General features: G+C 29.7%; 1 protein-coding gene across 2 annotated transcripts; it reads left to right on the forward strand.

The window, feature by feature from the left end:
* The first annotated feature begins 8,603 nt into the window (after positions 1-8,603).
* LOC114184933 (putative WRKY transcription factor 3) lies at positions 8,604-13,353 on the forward strand. Of its 2 annotated transcripts, none has more exons than XM_028072342.2 (4): positions 8,604-9,097; positions 10,082-10,809; positions 10,896-11,054; positions 12,792-13,353. In XM_028072342.2, exons 1-4 carry the CDS (start codon positions 8,711-8,713, stop codon positions 13,072-13,074), a joined length of 1,557 nt encoding a protein of 518 aa, XP_027928143.1. In that variant the 5' UTR covers positions 8,604-8,710; the 3' UTR covers positions 13,075-13,353. The 2 variants fall into 2 exon arrangements, with proteins under 2 accessions (XP_027928143.1, XP_027928144.1); XM_028072343.2 differs by lacking the exon at positions 8,604-9,097 and adding an exon at positions 9,120-9,585.
* The last annotated feature ends 1,250 nt before the right edge of the window (positions 13,354-14,603 follow it).

The raw sequence follows: 14,603 nt of genomic DNA on the forward strand, positions 1-14,603 counted from the left end.
TTACCAAAAGAGACTCATAAGGAGGGTTTAAACCTCAAATGCAACCAAAGGAGAGTCACATGCGAGCCAGAACAGAGAAGACCCACAAGAAAACTAGCAAAAATTCAACTTACATGATTGAATAAATTAATCAAACAAAAAGGAAGAGGATCACCCTAGCGGTCTCCGATCTTCAAACAAATGAACAAAAGATGAAAACTCCAAGAAAGAAGTCAGGGAACTCTAAAAAATAATTTATAGATAGATAGTGTGTTTTAAAATAACGAAGTTCATTTATAACAAAACTATTTATATTAAAACCTCTTAATATTATAATAATCTAGTCTCACTATTTTTAAGTTACTATCACTTTTAAAATGTCATTTTATATCACATTTATTTTCAAGGGCAAAATGATAATCATTTAATTTTATCTATTAAAATATTTTTGGCTTAATTATCATTTTGGTCCCCTAATTTGTTAGGTTGGTTCATTTTGGTCCCCTTATTATTTTTTGGTTCAATTTGGTCCTCTAATTCTTTAAAAGGTTCAATTTGGTCCTTGCCGCTAAGTCAACTTTAACACCGTCTCTGTACATGCCATGTGTCATTTTGTGGAATTTTCAATTTAAAAAAAAAAATTTATATTTTTTTTTAAAAAATTAAACTGCCACGTGTCACCTTATGATTGTGACATATGTCAATTTGAGATTTTTTTATTTAAAAAAATGTACTGCCACGTGGCAGGTCACGATTGTGCCACATGTCAATTTGAGATTTTTTTATTTAAAAAATGTACTACCACGTGGCAGGTCACGATTGTGCCACGTGTCAAGCTAACATTGGTTGTTTTCAATTTAGTCCCTCTATTTACAATTTTGATTCAATTTAGTCCCCCAAATTTTTAAAATAATTCAAGTTTATCCTCTCTAATTTGATACCAAATTAGTAATTAAGCTTAATTACAACTTATATATACATGTTAAAATAATTTTTATTATATTTATAGATTAAATTACTCCATCTAACTATTCAAATTATTATTTTTTTTACATGTATAGAAAATTTCAAGTGTAAAAAATGAAATAACATGAGTATTTAAGGAGTGATTTGATGTATAAATGGTAAAAAATTATTTTAACATGAATATATAAATTGTAATTAAGCTTAATTATTAATTTGGTCTCAAATTGGAGAGAACAAAATTGAATCATTTTAAAAAATTGGGGGACTAAATTGAATCAAAATTGTGAGTAGAGGGACTAAATTGAAAGCAACCAATGTTAGCTTGACACGTGGCACAATCGTGACCTGCCACGTGGCAGTACATTTTTTAAATAAAAAAATCTCAAATTGACACGTGTCACAACCATAAGGTGACACGTGGCAGTTTAATTTTTTTAAAAAAATTAAAAAAAATTAAAAAAATAAATGTTTTTTGAAAATTCCATAAAATGACATGTGGCATGTACGAAGACGGTGTTAACGTAGACTTAACGGTAGGGACCAAATTGAACCTTTAAAAAAAATTAGAGGACCAAATTGAACCAAAAAATAATAAGGAGACCAAAATGAACCAACTCAAGAAATTAGGGAACCAAAATGGTAATTAAGCCAATATTTTTTTAATCTATCATACTCATCACGTCATACACAAACCTACTTAAATCACACAACTCTTAATCCAAATAATATCACATTCACCTCATTTTTCTCTCAAATCCACTTTTTTAAATCCATCTTCAAATCCAAACACACCCTTAAGTTAAAGTGTGCAGATAATAATGCAATGATAGGATCAATAACTATATTCATGTCCAACACATTTGAGGTACTTAACTATTTATACCATTCTTAATAGACTTGAATAAACTTTGAAAACAAATCCATGTCATTTTTAATCTTAATTTAGTCGAGCTTAGTCATGATGATTTATTTTAGATGTTTATTATAATTTTAAACATTGTGTTGAGGTGTTCTTAGCTTTGCCTAATACTTATTGATAAGAGTTGCACTTCTCGTTCTTGTTTGATATTTTTAAGCTTCGTCGACTTACTTGTTACTTTTTAGTAAGGTGGTGCTTTTCGACCTTATTTCTCATCTTTACCTCGTGCTTTTTAGTCTTGTCCATATTTATTAACCTTATTTGATACTTTTTGGTCTTGCTTGATACTTATCGACAAAACTAAAATGATCCTAACTTATTAGTTAATTTATTATTCAACTTAAACTTTTTTGAATTTTAAACAATATAGTATATTGACTCCTTGTATTCGAATGTACTGCAATGAGTTTTGAAATAATTATTTTTTTTTGCATAATTATCATTAAGTATAAAAACTATTATTATTTATTATCTTTTTATTTTTTCATAACAAAATAGTATTTTATTTAACTAATAATTTTCTTACAAGTATATACTATCTTAAATTATAAATAATTTAAAATGGATAGAACACGTTTCTTAAACAGCCAAATATTGCTTGAGAGAAACAACCAAGTTTCTTAACGTGTCGATTCTTATAAATCACTTTCATGTACAAGGAAAGAAAAACGTTAATTAGTGAACTTTATATACACATAATAGATTAATACTATTGATGACGATTACTAAATAATAACATATCATTAGAGGAATAATTTGCGCAACACACTTCTCATTGTCCAATAACTCAATCAAATCCTATGAAAACTTGGATTAACCAAGTTTCTTTTAAGAACAAAAAATATGAAAGTAAAAATATAATTTCATCATCATTCTAATTTTTTGAACCATATTTTCAATTGAATTTTTAATTTGTTTCTTATCGTGTTTTAAAAATATATTAATTTTAATAGATTAAAAATTATATTTAAAATATTAAAATTAATATTATTTTGACAGAATAGAAAAACAATACTAAAAAAATATGTAAAAGGTCCAAATTCAACATTATTCTCTTTGAAAGAAAACAGTGAGTTTTAGTCTTAATGAAGTTTCGGTGATGATTTTTAGATGTTAATAATTATAACTTCAGCGTTTTAAATTCAATTCTTTTATTTTTAACGAGTTTTTAACCATGATAAGGATCTTACAATTTTTCCGTCTAAGAACTGCTTAAAAAACTGAAAAGAAAAAATTTAAGATTAATGGTGTCCATAGTTAAGAGTTAAGAAGTAAGTAGTTAAGAGTTAAGAAGTAAGAGAGGATGAAATTAAAATAAATTACTTGACATGAAAAAATAAATTAATATACATATAATATTAATATATTAATCAAATACATTTAAATCTTATTTTATTTCTTATCTCTTTTATTTTCGTCCAATCTATTTTCACATTTCCTCCATACATAAACAAATAGTAAATTTAATCTATAATTTAATGAAACATAAACTCAATTTAGGTCAACCAACTATTTTAATCTATTTAACAAATTAAAAGTAAAAATTATTTAAAATTTAAATCTTGTATCGTAGGGCCGATCAACATCTCTAACCGGACAGCCCAAGAATAAACGGACAATCTAAGTCGTGACTCGTTGATGTGACAATTTTTCCGAAGTGTTCTTAATAGCTCAACAACCAAACAACCTAAGAATAAGTGGTCGAAGGCCGCCCGCAACAGCTGAACGACTTTGGCATCGGAACCTAATTGACAGGTATCCTGATCGTCTGGATGATCAAAAGGAAAAAAAAAGAATACCAAACATAAGGAGAAAAGAAGAATCAAGTGACAACAAAGAAAAATGAGGTTAAACGAATATTTTAAATAGACACTCAGTCTCTGTACCCGAAACAATCCTCGATAATAGAATCAAATTTTTTTATATTAAATTATTTTATACAGTTTAATAAAATAGTACTGTTTCAATTATATAATTATTAGTTGAAAAAAGAGTCTGACCCACACAAGTCTACGAAGTAGACCAACCTAGATTTATATATAAAACAATTATCTTCAGAAAAAAAAAAAAAAAAAAACTTAATATGTTGACAGTGAAAGTGTCTTAAAGGGATAGAAGCATTTGGCAAGTTGGTTAGAAGCACGCTTGCATATAGTTGCTGCCAAATGCCAATTGTACATGTATTATTAGCAAGTGGCTGTGTCATGCCATTTCACCAACTCACCAAACTCAACTTGCTTTATACCAAACTATCTCACACTTTCACATTCATATCTCAAACCACAAATAAAAACATTCTTAATCCACTCACTTCACTTCTCTACTTTCATTCAATAAACTTTCATGTGCTGCACATTCTTGATACACTATCAACTCTACTTTATTATTTTACTATTATAATGCATCTGAGGATAAATAAAATAGTATAGATTAAAAAAAATTGGAGTGATTCTCCATTGAACACGAATCATGCTTCAGGTTTCTAGCAAAAAAAAATATTTATTGTTTGATATATAGTAAAGTGAAATTGTTTAGTCAAGTAAGAGTTAAATATGTTTTTGTCCTTAACTTTAAGGGAAAATTAGAATTATTTTTTTTTTTAAATTTTAAATCAATTAAGTCTTTCAATTTTAGAAATACGTGAATTTAATCATTTTAACTACATTTTGTTACGTTTATTTAACGTTTCAAATGTGTTTCATTATAACATTTCAACTAACATTGAAGCGAAAATGTGTTAAACAATGTAAATAACTCAAATGCGATTATGAAACACGTTTGAAACATCAAATAAACTTAACAAAGTTCAGTTAAAAGAACTAAATCAACACATTTAAAAGATGAGAGACTAAATTAGGCAAAAATTTTCAAGAGGGACCAATTCCAATTTTCATTAAAAATTAAGAAATCAAAAATATATTTAACCCTATAAGTAATAAAACTGAAAAATTTATCACTTTAATATAGAAAGTGATGTCCATATCTCATGTAGATTAGACTAATATTTTATTAATGTTGTATTTTTCTTTTGAAAAAATCGTCAAATTTAAAAGTATTTTTGTATTTTTTTAAATGATAAAATATATAAATTTTAATTATTTTTTATTTTAAGTTTAATTAGAAAAATCTAAACTCTTTAATCCGTTGGTAAACCAACTAGAATTGATAGATTAAAAACGTCAACTCAGAATGTGAAATGAGTCACTTGCTAAGGAGCACTTTGTCCTTCCATTCATAGTGCATGATAATGAACTCAAATTTAATGTGCCTTTAAAATTTAGGCCACTTGCTCCTTTATTCAGGACCCACTCTCCTTCTTTCTTCCCTTTAGCTGGCATTGCTATTTATTGCTACTTTAGTTAGATTACTTCTTTATTGCCACTTTAGTTTATTCAATTCATATTTTATAGTTAAAGAAATGTAATTAAACTTAGATGATAAAATTTTGTGAACTATAGAAGTATATAACTTCCCTTGTAAAGCATCAAAGAGTGATTTTATATCATAAATAGCACATTTCGTTTTCAGATAAAAGACTTCTTTTTTAGCATGTGTTTGGTCTTCAACTTGGTGTGAGTTATTTATTTGATTTGATTTGTGAATTTGATGAAGACAACGATCTTTGCAGAACGTTGAATTGATGCATGGTTTAACTTGCTCCACGTACACCTATCAAACTAAACTATATTCCAGGTGCTTAGAACATTACTTCTCCTGCAAATTAAATGAAATGGTTTTTATCCAAAATTAATATATTCATTTAGTTTTACATTTTTAATCTGGTTTAGGTTTAGTGAAAACAGAGGAATTCAATCATTTAGATTTTTTTTTTTACCACAATCGAGCATTATATCATTTTTTACTTTAGTATATTATTTTTCAATTTAGTTAATACTGAACTTGCAAACGCGTATACAATATCGTCTAAATATGTAAATAACAATAGCTTCATTTAAAAATTACACATAATTATTAATTTGGTCTCCAATTTTTTTAATCGGTTCAATTTGATTTTTAAATTTTTAAAAAATTCAATTTAATACCTTTATTTTTTAAAGTATTTCAGTTTATTACTTTCATTTTGTATAATATTGAACTTGCCAACATGTATAAAGTATTGTCTAAATATGTAAAGAACAATAACTTCATTTAAAAATTACACATAATTATTGATTTGGTTTCTAATTTTTTAAATCAATTTAATTTGGTTCTCAAATTTTTAAAAGATTCAATTTGGTACCTTTATTTTTTTTAAAAGTATTTCAGTTTAATACTTTCATTATGTTCTATGTTGTATAATATTGAGTTGTCAATGTGTAACGTAAACATAGATGATTATTTATATGAAAGTACTAAACTGATGATCCATTTTAAAAAATAAGGATACTACATTAAATTTTTTAAAAATTGAGGAACTAAATTGAACCAAATCAAAATATTAAAAAATCAAATCAACAATAATACCTACAGATTATTAAAAACTATTTTTTTATAGATATGATTTAAAAATTATTAATGCATTTTTAAAACGATGATGATTTGTACTATATTTTTTAAAATTTTGCCTTCAAAATATGTAAGCAAATTATTATCTCGTATTTACACATAACATATAATTAACATAATGTTACATAAAAAAATTATAATTTAAAAAAGAGAGTAGTATGTTAGGAGACACAAATCGTAATCAATTATAAAAAAAAAGTAAATAGATAATAAACAATTTATCAGTATTATTACTTTGGTATATCTTTGTTGCCTAAAAAGTATTAAGAAAACTTTCTTATCTACAATTTAAACCATTTATACATGTTACATAAAAAATTCAAGTTGCACAATTAAAGAGAACAAAATAAATTGAATTTAATAGATAGTTCAGTTGACAGTACCATATTTTGTAGGGAAGACCTAAACCTTTTAAAAAAGAAAAATTACCTCTTGACAAGAGAAAAAAACTTTTGACAAATTTAACAAAATTTCTAAAAATAGAATTAAAACAGATTAAACTTTCATTTTTTAATTAAAATAACATAATAAAATAATGTTTTTTTACTTAAATAAGAAATTTTGTCTAAAACTTTGTTAAAAACTTTATTAACCTATCATAACTCTTTAAAAAATATATCTTTATGGAGGAACCATGAACTTCAAATGTCACCAAGTCCTGAAAAGTAAATTTAAATCTAGGTTGAAAAATTCATTATTAAAAATTATTTTAATAGTCCTAATAAATCAAATCTAAAATATATTTCAATTTAAAAAAAATCAGGCCCAATTACTTATAAATTTTAGATGTTTAAAAATTCTTAAATAACTATACAAAGTTTCTAACACAATTGGTCCATAATTGAAACTGTAAACCACTATAGATATCATTTGCAGCAACCAAGTTACTAAATTCACTTTAATTAATTAATAATAAATTTAACTAATATATTTGAATAAATAATATAAAATGAGTGGGATATTCTTTTTGTACCTGAAAAAAGTGTGGAAAAAACTAAATTACTTTGAAGATTTAAACAAGATCTTTATGTAGAAGAAGTGAAAGAATATCTTTAGAAAGGGTTCATTTTGTCTGTGCCAAATGGGACCCTTCAGTGAAGTTACGAATTTTATAGTTGAAAAATGTTGAAAGAAGGGTAACAGCATAAGCAATATCTGTTTCAGAAATTTCAAAGCATGGTGTCCCACTCTGTTCATCATGCTCACACGTTAGATATAATCAAAACTATTTTCTCTTTTGTTGTTTAAGAAAGAAAGAAAATAAATAGTAAACAAAGGGTTTTTTATTTTACCTTTTTTAAGGTTAGAGTAAAAGATTGATCTCTTCATTTAGAAACTTCTGCACAATAACACATTTCTGGGTTTTTTCAAGGTTTAAAAATATGAATAAAGAGAAATATTTAATGAAAGTAAATCTATGTATATATTAAAATTCCATCAATCATTGACTCTCTTTTGAATAATTAAATATTTATTAAAATTGCATGTATACTATCTCCATTCCTGTATCTAAAGTATCTATTTTATAGTTAAATATTTACTAACATTATTCATCTCTTTATATAATTTATTTTAATCTGTCTTTAATATTAATAGTAGCAGTTTTTGACTGTTTATTTTTTTGTAGTCAATAAACAATAAATTTTAATTAACAAGGTAAACTCAATTTCTCTCAGAATTCGCAAGAAATAGCAAACATATTAATTAATTGAATGGAAAATAGTTATTCAAACCGTCTCTTATTTTAATTATTTAACAAAATATTTTTAAACCTTTATGATTTGTATAGTCAATAGACAAAAAATAAACTAATAAAATTAACTCACATTCCTTTTAAGTAAAAAAAAGCTACCTACACAAATTAATGAATTGAAAAAGAAAATTATATAGATTATTAATAAATTTAATTCTACTGACCATATTAATTAATTTGTTAATTTTATCAATCCGATTACATTAATGAGAGCTGCAAGATAGACGAAAAGAAATGTGAACTTAGTAAAACAAAAAGAAAAGAAAGCAAACACAAAAACGCATTATATTAAGTTAAAAAAGAGATAAGAACAATTAACCAGTAATTTATATCATATTATATATTATTATATGAAAAAGATATTTTTTTTAATAAATTATTTTTGTTTAATAAAATACGTAATTTTTATCCAATAATAATAGTTATTATTATTTATTATTGAGTTTTGCACGACACAAATTGGACTTTGCGCTGAGTGTTGAAGATAACACTACACAAAACAAAATAAACGAAACCATAGTTTCGTGCCTTTCTCGCGCTATCTATCCATTTTATTTTCTCTTCCATAATTTTCTCACCCACCATCCATGTCCACTCCCAACGCCGACTCCGGCACGGCGCCGCATCAGCGCCCCACCATCACACTCCCTCCGCGTCCCTCCGCGGAGGCCTTTTTCTCCGCCGCTGGCGGCGCTAGCCCCGGTCCCATGACCCTCGTGTCTAGCTTCTTCGGTTCTGATGCCGCCGCCGACTGCCGCTCCTTCTCCCAGCTTCTTGCTGGCGCCATGGCCTCCCCGATGGCCTTCTCCACCGCCGTGGCCGACAACTCCGGCAAGGACGACGATGGGCCCCACAAGGGCTTCAAGCAGAGCAGACCCATGAATTTGGTCATTGCTCGTTCACCTGTCTTCACTGTCCCACCCGGGTTGAGCCCTTCTGGGTTTCTTAATTCCCCTGGCTTCTTTTCCCCTCAGGTGATTAATTTCATTCGTGATAGCGCTTCCTGAAGGTGTGTTGTGAGGATGAATTTCAGAAGGGGTGTGGTGTTTTTGTGAAGATGTGGTTTTTTTGAAAGAAGGGTGTGGGATCGGTTGATGGGTATGGCGGATTGGAGTTTGGTGTTTTTGGGGTTATCAGTGTGTCTGTAGGGAAGTGCTTGTGGACTGTGATTGTAGTATAGTACTCTCCACAGTTCAGATTTGATCTAGATTTTATTGCAATTGTATAGCGTCGTGTGTTATGTTTTTCAGCGGACTACTTCACTGGTGTCGAAGGATTTCTGGGTTGTGGAGTTGTATGTGTGGATTTTCAGACAAGGGGACGATTTTTTAGCGCATTCAACTGCGCGAAAAATATTAATTTGGAGTAATACAATTACGAAGTTGGTGTTGTTGGATGCGTTGCTCTAGTGAAGCCAGTGGGATTTAGATCACACCTTTTCAAAATGTCAAAAGTTTTAGAGGTATTATGTGTCAAAGTAAAAAATGGTTTTTGGTTGCATTACCCTGATTCCTCAGTGATAGTTTTGATATGTTTTTTTTGGCAATAACCGAAATGAAGACAAAATTCGTGGCTGAAAAATGCGATCTCCGTGAGTCACTCGACAGTGAAAATAATCGAGATATTTTCGTTGTCCATGTCTATGTTGACCAAGGAACTCAATGATTGGGTTTATTTGTCTTCTATTAACGGGTGTTTTAGCTTTCCATTCTACTTGTTCATTACTACATGGTAAATGTAGTTGAAGATTGGTTTTGCCCTTAAAAATTTGTCTTTTTTATTTCTGGATAAATGTGCATGGTTATGCATGCATTATATTACACATTTTGCTGGTCCTGCTGTTGGGGTGTTTATTCATCATCATCATCATTATTATTATTTAATGTGATATTTTTGCCTTGGGATGGTGGATATACTTGTTGGAGGTTCTCACCATCTCTTCAATTTGTTGTATACAGAGCCCCTTTGGGATGTCTCACCAACAGGCTTTAGCACAGGTTACAGCTCAAGCTGTCCTAGCGCAATCTCATATGCACATGCAAGCTGATTACCAGATGCATGCAGTAACTGCTCCTACTGAACCACCAGTACAACAGCCATCTTTTGCTCTAAACGAAGCTTCAGAGCAGCAAATAGTTCCATCTGTATCAGAAGCTAAAAATACTCAACTAGAAACTTCGGATATCTCACAGGCTGATAAGAAATATCAGCCGGCTTCCCAGGCCATTGACAAGCCTGCAGATGATGGCTACAACTGGCGCAAGTATGGGCAGAAGCAGGTTAAAGGCAGCGAGTATCCAAGAAGCTACTACAAATGTACCCATCTGAATTGCCTAGTGAAGAAAAAAGTTGAGCGTGCCCCTGATGGACACATTACTGAAATTATCTATAAAGGTCAGCATAACCATGAAAAGCCTCAGGCAAATAGACGTGTCAAGGATAATGGTGATTCAAATGGAAGTGCAAATGTTCAGCCTAAGTCCGAGTCAAACTCACAAGGTTGGGTTGGACAACAAGTAAACAAGTTTAGTGAAAACATTCCTGATTGTTCAGTTCCTGAAAGTGACCAGATCTCCAATCAAGGGGCACCTAGGCAACTACTACCTGGGTCAAGTGGGAGCGAGGAAGTTGGTGATGTAGATAATAGGGAAGAGGCAGATGACATTGAGCCAAACCCCAAGAGAAGGCAAGTTTATTTATGTTGATCCTTTATCATACAGCTATGCACCTCTATAATTCTTCAGAATATAGGCTAAATTTTCTGCTTTTCAGGAATACTGATCTTGCGGTTTCTGAAGTACCTCTTTCTCAGAAGACTGTCACAGAACCCAAAATTATTGTGCAAACAAGAAGCGAAGTTGATCTTTTGGATGATGGTTACAGGTGGAGAAAGTATGGTCAGAAAGTGGTGAAGGGAAATCCTCATCCGAGGTGATTCTTTAACTCTTTGCTACAATATATCTTCTAAAAGACTAGTATATCCATATTTCTAAAAATTCAGAATGTTTTTAATTCTTAAACAGTATATCGCTTTGGAATCATGTAGCTAATTGTATAGAGTTTGATTAGCTTAATAGATATGATATTAATCATAGATACAAGAGTCCTTCATTATGTATTCTGTATCTTCTTTTGAGTTCTACTATAAAAATATCGAAGACAAATTAATTAGCAAGCAGCGAATTTAATGGTATAAGATGAATCAGTGGTATGAGGTTATAAGAAGTTTAGGTTTGATTTTGCTTACACAAAGTCCAGTCTGTGCTAATTGTGTGTAATGTGTGGTAATTTGTACTGTGAAATCACTTTATCTATTTGTACATTATGCATTCACTTTAGTTGATTTTAAATGGGTACCATATTCCTGAACAAATATAACACAATAGGTATGTCTTTGCAAAACTTCTAACCTTTATGCTAGGGTTATTCGTCTAATATGACAATTTTATTATCAGTGTATTTCTGAAACTTAAGAGGGAGTTTGCATGTGTTTTCTTATACCTCAAGGAGGTCAATGTAATATACCCACGTACAAATCTGTGTTGAGTGATTCTGCCTCTTTCAAAAATATCATTTTGTTTTGGATTATGAACATCTTTAATAAAGAGTATTTGATAATTTGACAATATTTCCCATGTACTTCTTGATGTTTTGCTATCGTTTCATTCAGTGGGAGATATCAAGAGATAAGGATGAAGTTAGAGAGATTAATAGACATCTTCGTAGAATCGTAGTTTCCTAAGTAACAGATAAAATGAAACAAGATTTCTTCTGTAATGTTTTGAGAAGGAGCAAGTATTATCTTTCCGTCTTACTGCTAAATTAACTTCACGTGCTTTTAGTTTTCTTCATATTGAGTAATAAAAGTATTCGCTTAGAAATTTGCTTTCACCCATCCTTGATTTATGGCTTTTCATTTCTCTGTACAAATGATTTTCTGTGTCGGAATGTCGGCTTCTGCTTCGGACTCTATTATAGAATTTTATCTGTCAGCTTCTATAAGCAATGGGATTGTGGACTATAACCCCAAATGTTGCGCTTGACAATTTTTTACGGGAAAATTGGTAGAAACTTGACATTTTATCTCGACGGTGGCCACTAATAGCCGCCAGGAACAAGTATGTTATTTTTGTCACTTTTCATATTATTTTGAAGGCTTTCTTTAAATGAATCTAGTTAGTGGTAAATTTGGAATACAATTTGCAAAGTTGTCGAAAAGAATACGGTAACTAAAACTAAACTATTTACTTACTTTCCACAGAGCTTTTTAACATATTGTAGTTGTTAATTCAGTTTCTATCCAAGTTTTTAAATTTAAAATTAGAGAACTTTGTTGTTTTATAATTTAATAAAAAAAAATATCTTGGTACACATAAGGAGTTCTCTTTATTCTTACATTGTGTGTGCTCCTTTGATTCTATAGTGTTTTCACTCTTTTTTTGCTGTACTGTTGTGTTCGATAGAAAATGTTTCTTTCTTTGGTTTCCTTGCAGCTAGTGTGTTCTCATCTTTTGATGCATGACTGTTTCCCTTAGATATATACACACTTACTTTGGTTAATGTGTATGAGGACACAGCCACTCATTCTTTCAATCTGACAACAACTCGATAAATGTATAATGTTTTGGAATACTTTTAACTTGTCTGGTACTGAATTTCTATGGACAGGAGTTATTACAAATGCACAAGTGCAGGATGTAACGTGCGTAAGCATGTTGAAAGAGCTTCAACGGACCCCAAAGCTGTGATAACCACGTACGAGGGTAAGCATAATCATGATGTTCCTGCTGCTAGAAATAGCAGCCACAACACAGCTAATAGCAATTCAATGCCATTAAAACCGCACAACGTGGTACCAGAGAAGCACCCTTTGCTTAAAGATATGGATTTTGGAAGCAATGACCAGAGACCTGTACATTTGCGCTTGAAAGAAGAGCAAATCATAGTATAAAAGTGTGGTGTCATGACATGACTACTCATTCCACCTAAAGTACAGAATGAAGTTGTCTAGAAGATGAAATGGATAATATGAAGGTGTAGTCACTAGTCAGAGTTGGCAATGGTTAGTGCTTGTTTATTGTTTTCTATTTTCACTGTATGTAACACCTTCTTTTGTACATCTAAATTATGGAATTGGTTGTATAAGATATCGTTTACAGGTATGAAGATCATTTAAACTAATGTACGAACATTATTATATAATTTATAAAATACTCCTTGTAAGCTGTAAGGCCACTTCTAGAGAGTACAAATAATTGAAAAGCTTGTATTGAGTTCCTTTTTGTATGTTATGGAAGTTTAAAGAATGACTTTGATAACTTCAATCATCTGAATGGATTTATCTTATATAGCCGTCCCCACTAAGTGGGACAGCGCTTAGATATTTTTTTATCATAACCATGTAAACTGGTATTGTTAAGATTCTAGTAAGGTGGAGTTGTTGAATAATGTTTACCTCATTATTGTTCACATGAGATAGGTGGTGAAGTTAAATCTAACAAAAAATTTGTCACTACTTTCAACTGCTTTGTGCTTAATGAATGAAGTACTTGAGGTCTTGTCTACTGTGGACAACACACTGAATTTGTATCTAGGATCTGTGTGACAAAGGTCTTGAGAAATTGATGGGATGAAAATAAAAAATTGAATGAAAATAGATGAGACATAAAGTAGAAATTAATGCATATTTGGTAGGTAAGAGATGGAGATAGATGAAAAGAATTTTGTGTGTTTGTAATAAAAGAAATAATACAGAATTAACTTTTAAAATAATGGAGTATATTGTATTATTTTTCATACACATTTATTTCTATCTTGTATTAAATTTCTCTTTCCTCGAACAAATTCTCCATTTTCCTTTCATCAAACATTTTTGACTTGTTTTATAAATTGCCAAAAAAATAAAAAAATGTTTGATTAAAAGTAGTTTCTATTGTCTGTCAATTTTCATTTCAGAGCTAACTTTCTCAAATTTATTAAACTGGAATATTCTTATGTAAAATTTTCATTTTCTCTGGATGTTTTAGCAGGATCATATTTAGATTTGGAATGGATAATGTGTAACTGAGAAAGTATAGCTCCAGTTACAACTTTTATTTAGAGTACTTTAGTGTCAGACTTTGCTCCTTGGTGTTAGGCACCCCATAAACAATTGTGGATATTGATTTTGTTCTTTTAATACTTGAAAGAAAATAAATTCTAGTCGAAAAATGTTTAGTTAATTTTTATTTATAAGTAAGATGTGATGTTGATATTTTAATAATCTTTATCGAAAATTAATCTTTTTTTTTTCTTTTACATCCAACGAATTCTCATTTATTACAAAAGATTGAATTCATTAAACCATTTCGACCTTTCCTCAACATAAAACCACCCATCAATTAAAGCATCCTATTTCATCCAACATTTTAAAAAATTCTTTTCAAGTCCATTTTAAATATGTAATTATTTGATTTTTCTTAAAGAAAAGCATATCAGTTC

Source organism: Vigna unguiculata, chromosome 5 (genome assembly GCF_037176805.1).
Source record: "Vigna unguiculata cultivar grain cowpea cultivar isolate G323 ecotype 2 chromosome 5, ASM3717680v1, whole genome shotgun sequence".
In the NCBI taxonomy this organism is placed as follows: Eukaryota; Viridiplantae; Streptophyta; class Magnoliopsida; order Fabales; family Fabaceae; genus Vigna; species Vigna unguiculata.

Excerpts from the sequence above, each read along its gene's own strand:
- LOC114184933 (XM_028072342.2), top strand. The coding sequence starts at position 8,711 with ATGTCCACTCCCAACGCCGACTCCGGCACGGCGCCGCATCAGCGCCCC. Across the intron at positions 10,810-10,895 it reads GAGCCAAACCCCAAGAGAAG|GAATACTGATCTTGCGGTTT; the intron begins GCAAGTTTATTT and ends TCTGCTTTTCAG. Across the intron at positions 11,055-12,791 it reads AAGGGAAATCCTCATCCGAG|GAGTTATTACAAATGCACAA; the intron begins GTGATTCTTTAA and ends TTCTATGGACAG.